Consider the following 8082-nt stretch of genomic DNA (forward strand, 5'->3'; position numbering starts at 1 on the left):
TGAGCCAATAGACATAAAATTGTTTTATTGTGACCTCAGAGTCAGAAAGTAATAGTAAATTAAGAATATCATCCTTGAATGAATGATGGTATAGTGTGACATAAGCTTTCTGTGGCTGGTCTTCCAAGAGATTGAAAGTTTTCAACTTCTTGAATGAAGGTGGGTCTACCTAGGTCCCAAAGGTAAAAGCTAATTTCTTAAGGCAATCTATAATTGGAATCAACCTCAGGAATTATTGGAAATATTGGACTCTAACACAAAGAGATTTGATGAATTTGTCTTGATTTTTGTGTGGCCACATGAGGCTTTAATCAACCCAACATTTACCTTGTGTGTCCAACTTTACCTCTTATATCCATCTCTCATTTGTGTATCCCACAGAGTTATGGAGTGGAGCAATTATTCCATGTATGCCGACTTTGTGCTCTTGGGCTTGTTCAGCAACACACGTTTCCCCTGGCTTCTCTTTGCTTTTATCGTCCTGGTATTTGTCATCTCAGTAGCCAGCAACACCATGATGATCATTCTCATCCACCTGGACTCCCGCCTCCACACTCCCATGTACTTCCTGCTCAGCCAGCTTTCCATCATGGATATCTTGTACATTTCCACCATTGTGCCCAAGATGCTGGTTGACCAAATGGTAGACCAAAGGGCCATTTCCTTTGCAGGATGCACTGCCCAGCACTTTCTCTATTTGACCTTGGCAGGAGCTGAGTTCTTCCTTCTAGGACTCATGTCCTATGACCGCTATGTTGCCATCTGCCATCCTCTGCGCTATCCTGTCCTTATGAACCGCAAAGTCTGCTTGTTGATTGTGGTGGCAGCCTGGCTGGGAGGGTCCATTGATGGCTTCTTACTTACACCAGTCACCATGCAGTTCCCTTTCTGTGCTTCTCGGGAAATAAATCACTTCTTCTGTGAGGTACCTGCTCTTCTGAAGCTCTCCTGTGTGGATACATCAGCCTATGAGACAGCCATGTATGTCTGCTGCATCATGATGCTCCTCATTCCTTTCTCGGTCATCTCAGCCTCTTACACAAGGATTCTCATTACTGTTTACAGAATGAAAGAAGCGGAAGGGAGGCAAAAGGCAGTGGCCACTTGCTCCTCACACATGGTAGTTGTCAGTCTCTTTTATGGGGCTGCCATGTACACCTATGTGCTACCTCACTCTTACCATACTCCTGAGCAGGACAAGGCTGTGTCTGCCTTCTACACTATCCTTACTCCCCTGCTCAACCCACTTATTTACAGCCTCAGGAACAAAGACGTCACAGGGGCCCTACAGAAAGCTCTGGGAAGGTGCTCATCCTCAGGAAGGTAACCACCTTCCAAAGAAACTGCATTTGCTGCTAGAGGTTTGAAGAAGAGGATATAGGACTTAATCGTCATCTTTGGATTTAAACATTGTCTGCCTGGAAATAGCACATGCCAGCAACTGAGGCATCCTAGGATTTAGAAAGCCTACAGTAGCATTTTGAAGATGTCATCATCTTTTGAAGGATAAGAGGATTCTACAAAATGGTGTTGAGTGAAATTGGAATAAAATAGGGGTTTCAGTAGATGGTTTCACCCATCTGCTTTCAACAAATTTTGCATTCCACTGAACAAATGTTTGTTTCTTGCCATGGCCAGTCATGGCAAAAGAAATGCTAATCTGCTATTCCTCTAGCTTCTCATCACAGTTTCTTTTTAGACATCATACAAATTGACTACTTCAAAGACATCAATATGTCTGATATTATTTTGATTGTATTCAAATGCTATTTAATAACTAATTGAATTTTTTACAAATGATGGTTTTGGCCTTCCAAAACATTTAATTCAATCAAGTCAGTATTGGCAGTATCATTATTTTTAAAATTGGTTTGACTTTATGTAATTAATTTTTCAACTGAATTCCATTAACATGGCTAGTAAACACAATAGTAAACATCAATTTCTGGAGGAGACCAATACCTTTACTTTTTTTCCCATGAAGTCTTGCTAAAATCATCTCAGAATAATGGACAAATGTGGTTTTGAGACTGGTAAACATGGATGGCTTCTACATTTTCTATCCTTCCTAATGATATAATTTAATAGGAACATCCAGTGCAGTTTTAAATCATATCTTTTTCACTGTATTTAAATTGCCTGATGACCTAATATATTTCATTTTGAAAGATTTTCATGCAAAAGAATGGAACTCTTTTGAGAGTTAAATGTTGATTTATTCTTTTAAAAATTAATATATGCTACTCCTTATTTTCTAATTTATAATATTTTAATTTATTTATAATTATTTTATTTAATAATTTAATTATTTGAATAATTGTAGTTAACCAATATTCTTATGAAGTAGAGAAATTTATTTTTCATCATCTTTTTTCTTTTCTATGCTTTTCCCTACTTGATCAAACTCCTTCTGTTTTGAGCCCTCAGTCTTTCTGTCTTTCTAACTTTATATCTTCAAGTTTGCTTATATTAGACTTAATTTTTTAAAAAGAAAACATTTTGCATTACGAAAATGACAATGCAATTATGTGTAAGCTCATTTAAAATTTTATTAGTATCAGAGTGGTCTGAAGATGTATAAGTCAGATGGGAATTGATATATGTTTCAGAAAATCCAATGCTTCTACATCTTGGGGAAGAAAAGGAGGAACATATCATTAGAGAACCTTCTAATGCAACTCACTTTTCTATGTTGCATTTCCATGTGGGTGAAAAATAATATTGTTTAGTATTCCTAAATGGAAAAATCTGTCCTATTTTCTCTCAATAACACCTATATTATAACCAGAAGTTGGAGTCAACTTTTAAGGACTCCACCATTTTGTCCAAATTTCCTAGAAACCTTTAACTTAGTCCATGGAATTTATTTTCTAACACTTGTGTCATGGAGAGCATGATTCATGTCAAGATTGGAAATTTTGGCTTTTTATGATATAGGAATAGTGAATATGCTTTACAAATAGCTTCTGGATAGAAAAGAAATAGATTAGAAAAATTGCACTCACATTTAAAAAGATACCATGGTATTATAACCCTTATTAAACTTTAATTACAAATATGAAATTAATTTTTCAACCTCTGTATGTCCAGTTGAACAAATTAATTTAATTTCTCGAAACCCTCTTTTTCAAGGTATTAAATTAGAACTTTCTAACTTAATTCTTACCTCAGAGGAATAATTTTAAAGAACACGGTATAAGTGGTGCAAAACAACTTTAGCTTTGGAAGGTGCTATATGCCATGAGGTATTATTATAACTGACATATCACTATAGAGAAGAGGCAGTGAAACCTGCTTTCTTCACCCATCTCTATACCAGAAGTGGTCTTGTCTCTTGACATTGCACTTAACATAGAATCTCCTCTTGCAGAGATGAGATTACAGAGGTGATTAATGTCCTCTAACTCTAACATAAGACCTTTATTAAATCATTCAGAAATGGTTTCAAGGACTGATGTTAGTTTGTCCATAGCACATACTTGTGATAAAATGATAGTTTACAGTGAATGATGTCAGATTTGTGATCTCTGAAGAAGAAGATTTAGCTTCAGGTTCAGGGACCAGGCTTGTTCACTCAAGAGCTTTTGTGTAGCAGAGTTTTATTAAAGTGAAAAAGGACAGAGAAAACTTCTGACATAGACATTAGAAGGGGGATGGAGAGTGCCCCCCTTGCTAATCTTATCAAGGCCTTATATACTTTTACCAGACTTACTCCCACAACAGACACCTTAAGTTAACAAGATTAGAACAAATAATAGAAAGATCTTAATAGACCCACTCTTGAAACAAATGCCTTAAAATAACAAGATTAGTCAGAAGATTCTTGTTAAAAAGGAGAAACATGTCCTTGAGTAAGATGCATTGTTGTTATATAATCTTTAGTACAGAGTTTAAGGAAAAACATACTCTTGAGCCATTAGTGAAGTCACTCAGTCGTGTCCGACTCTTTGCGACCCCATGGACTGTAGCCTACCAGGCTCCTCTGTCCACGGGATTTTCCAGGCAAGAGTACTGGAGTGAGTTGCCATTTTAAAAAAAGCCTTTTATGTGACTAAGAGGAAAGAATGTAGAAAAAACTCATTTGTCCTTTTCTCCTCCTTGAGAGCCCCAGGGCCCTTTTCCTCCTTGGAGGGCCCTGGACCCCGTCCTCCTTGAGAGCTTCTGACTCCATATCAATCAACTAAATTAACTTTCTCAAAAACAATGGTCATTGCCTCTAGTGTATCATGAGAGGATAGATATCCTAACTTCACTTCACACTAAATTCTACCTGACTTCAGAAGCTGAAGAAAACAAGCAAGGACACCCTATATGAAGAACACTTCTTGGAAGGGAACTATATAGCCACCTGTGTAGAGATTGATCCCTCTCTTTTTCCACATAGTGAATTAAAACAGGCCAGAGAATATTTGCTTTTCTCTTGTTAGGTAGTTAGAATAGGAAATAGGAGTCCAGAATGGTGGGCTAAAAGACAAGGAAGGGAAAAACCCTCAAAAATAGAACAAAGGAAGGTCTGAGGACTGGAGTAAGGACCTCAGGTAGAACAAACAGCACTCCTGGCTAGCCCAGTTTACATAGAACAGGCCCAGGGGGTTGGAAAAAAACATATATAAAGAGGAGCCAAAGGGTCGGGGCCCTCTCTTCTCTTCACATCTTTGGGTCAGCATGCCCTTGCTTCTTGAGGGTGTATTTTCCTGTTATTTTCTTTTCTTTTTTTTTTTTTTTCACTTTTAATTTTTATTTATTTTTTTTTTACTTTATAATATTGTATTGGTTTTGCTATACATTGACATGAATCCACCATGGGTGTATATGTGTTCCCCATCCTCAATCCCCCTCCCACTTCCCTCCTCATTCCATCCCTCTGGGTCATCCCAGTGCATCAGCCCCAGGACTGGCGATTCGTTTCACATATGAAAATTTACATGTTTCAATGCCATTCTCCCATATCATCCACCCTCATCCTCTCCCACAGAGTCCAAAAGACTGTCCTATACATCTGTGTCTCTTTTGCTGTCTCGAATACAGGGTTATCATTACCATCTTTCTAAATTCTATATATATATTAGTATACTGTATTGGTGTTTTTTGGTTTTTTTTCCTGGCTTACTTCACTCTGTATAATAGGCTCCAGTTCCATCCAGCACCTGATTAGAACTGATTCAAATGTATTCTTTTTAATGGCTGAGTAATATTCCATTGTGTATATGTACCACAGCTTTCTTATCCATTTGTCTGCTGATGGACATCTAGGTTGCTTCCACATCCTGGCTATTATAAACAGTGCTGTAATGAACATTGGGGTACATGTGTCTCTTTCAATTCTGGTTTGCTCGGTGTGTATGACCAGCAGTGGGATTGCTGGGTCATAAGGCAATTCTGTTTTCAGTGTTTTAAGGAATCTCCACACTGTTCTCCATAGTGGCTGTACTAGTTTGCATTCCCACCAACAGTGTATTAGGGTTCCCTTTTCTCAACACCTTCTCCAGAATTTATTGCTAGTAGACCTTTTGATAGCAGCCTCTCTGACTGGCATGTAATGGTACCTCATTGTGGTTTTGATTTTCATTTCTCTGATAGTGAGTGATGTAGAGCATCTTTTCATGTGTTTGTTAGCCATCTGTGTGTCTTCTCTGGAGAAATGTCTGTTTAGTTCTTTGGTCCATTTTTTGATTGAGTGGTTTATTTTTCTGGAATTGAGCTGCAGGAGTTGATTGTATATTTTTGAGATTAATTCTTTGTCTGTTGCTTCATTTGCTATTATTTTCTCCCATTCTGAAGGCTGTCTTTTCACCTTGCTTATAGTTTCCTTTGTTGTGCAAAAGCTTTTAATTTTAATTAATTTATTTATTTTTGCCTTTTTTCCTAATATTCTGGGAGGTGGGTCATAGAGGATCCTGCTGTGGTTTATGTTGGAGAGTGTTTTGCCTATGTTTTCCTCTAGGAGTTGTATAGCTTCTGGTCTTACATTTAGATCTTTAATACATTTTGAGTTTATTTTTCTGTATGGTGTTAGAAAGTATTCTAGTTTCATTCTTTTACAAGTGGTTGACCAGGTTTTCCCAGCAACACTTGTTAAAGAGATTGTCTTTTCTCCATTGTGTATTCTTTCCTCCTTTGTCAAAGATAAGATGTCCATAGGTGTGTGGATTTATCTCTGGGCTTTCTATTTTGTTCCATTGATCTATATTTCTGTCTTTGTGCCAGTACCATACTGTCTTGATGACTGTGACTTTGTAGTAGAGCCTGAAGTCAGGCAGGTTGATTCCTCCAGTTCCATTCTTCTTTCTCAAGATTGCTTTGACTATTCGAGGTTTTTTTTTATTTCCATACAAATTGTGAAATTATTTGTTCTAGTTCTCTGAAAAAATACGGTTGGTAGCTTTATCGGGGTTGCATTGAATCTATAGAATGCTTTGGGTAGTATACTCATTTCACCATACTGATTCTTTTGATCCATGAACACGGTATATTTCTCCATCTATTTGTGTCCTCTTTGATTTCTTTCACCAGCATTTTATAGTTGTCTATATATAAATATAGGTCTTTTGTATCTTTAGGTAGATATACTCCTAAGTATTTTATTATTTTCGTTGCAATGGTGAATGGAATTGTTTCCTTAATTTCTCTTCATATTTTCTCATTGTTAGTGTATAGGAATGCAAGGGATTTCTGTGTGTTGATTTTATATCCTGCAACTTTACTATATTCATTGATTAGTTCTAGTAATTTTCTGGTGGAGTCATTAGGGTTTTCTATGTAGAGGATCATGCCATCTGCAAACAATGAGAGTGCTACTTCATCTTTTTCCAATCTGGATTAAAGCTAGTTCTTTGAGAAGATAAATAAAATTGACAAACTTCTAGCCAGACTCATCAAGAAACAAAGGGAGAAAAATCAAATCAACAAAATTAGAAACGAAAATGGAGAGATCACAACAGAAAACACAGAAACACAAAGGATCAGAAGAGACTATTATCAGCAACTATGTGCAAATAAAACGGACAACTTGGAAGAAATGGACAAATTCTTAGAAAAGTACAACTTTCCAAAACTGAACCAGGAAGAGATAGAAAATCTTAACAGACCCATCACAAGCACGTAAATTGAAACTATAATCAGAAATCTTCCAACAAACAAAAGCCCAGGACCAGACGGCTTCACAGCTGAATTCTACCAAAAATTTAGAGAAGAGCTAACACCTATTCTACTCAAACTCTTCCAGAAGATTGCAGAAGAAGGTAAACTTCCAAACTCATTCTATGAGGCCACCATCACCCTAATACCAAAACCTGACAAAGATGCCACCAAAAAAGAAAACTACAGGCCAATATGTTCATCTGATGAACATAGATGCAAAAATCCTTAACAAAATTCTAGCAAACAGAATCCAACAACATATTAAAAAGATCATACATCATGACCAAGTGCGCTTTATCCCAGGGGTGCAAGGATTCTTCAATATCTGCTAATCAATCAATGTAATACATCATATTAACAAATTGAAAGATAAAAACCATAGGATTATTTCAATAGACGCAAAGAAAACTTTTGACAAAATTCAACATCCATTTATGATTAAAAAAAAAACAACAAAAAACCCTCCAGAGAGCAGGAATAGAAGGAACATACCTCAACATAATAAGAGCTATATATGACAAACCCACAGCAAGCATTACCCTCAATGGTGAAAAATTGATAACATTTCCCCTAAAGTCAGGAACAAGACAAGGGTGCCCACTCTCACCACTACTATTCAACATAGTTTTGGAAGTTTTGGCCACAGCAATCCTGCTCTTTTCTAAATAAAATTGAGCTGTAACATGGAGCTGTTAACACTGATCTGCCGAAGATCTATAATACGGTATGTTCGAGACCTGAGAGCTATAACACAGTCTGTCTAAGAGCTGTGATTCACCAAGGGCTTTAATGTCCATTGCTCCAAATTTTTGTTGAGATGAAACAGAACCGAGGAGGTTATACTCACCTGACACTTTCCAGCTTAGAGAGACTTATAGTTGTCACTCAGATGATATAAACTGAATGAATAAAATAAATGTCACGTGTCTTATGTTTGTTTCC

At 36.9% G+C, this 8082-nt stretch overlaps 1 protein-coding gene across 1 annotated transcript; it reads left to right on the plus strand.

Moving 5' to 3' along the window:
* Positions 1 to 385: 385 nt before the first annotated feature.
* Positions 386 to 1327, plus strand: LOC110141606 (olfactory receptor 2T27). Its single transcript, XM_020900551.2, has one exon. It carries the CDS (start codon positions 386 to 388, stop codon positions 1325 to 1327), a length of 942 nt encoding a protein of 313 aa, XP_020756210.2.
* The last annotated feature ends 6755 nt before the right edge of the window (positions 1328 to 8082 follow it).

The sequence above is a fragment of the Odocoileus virginianus genome, chromosome 3 (assembly GCF_023699985.2).
Source record: "Odocoileus virginianus isolate 20LAN1187 ecotype Illinois chromosome 3, Ovbor_1.2, whole genome shotgun sequence".
In the NCBI taxonomy this organism is placed as follows: Eukaryota; Metazoa; Chordata; class Mammalia; order Artiodactyla; family Cervidae; genus Odocoileus; species Odocoileus virginianus.

What these genes read in the sequence shown, in the direction of transcription:
- LOC110141606 (XM_020900551.2), top strand. Translation starts at nt 386, where the DNA reads ATGGAGTGGAGCAATTATTCCATGTATGCCGACTTTGTGCTCTTGGGC.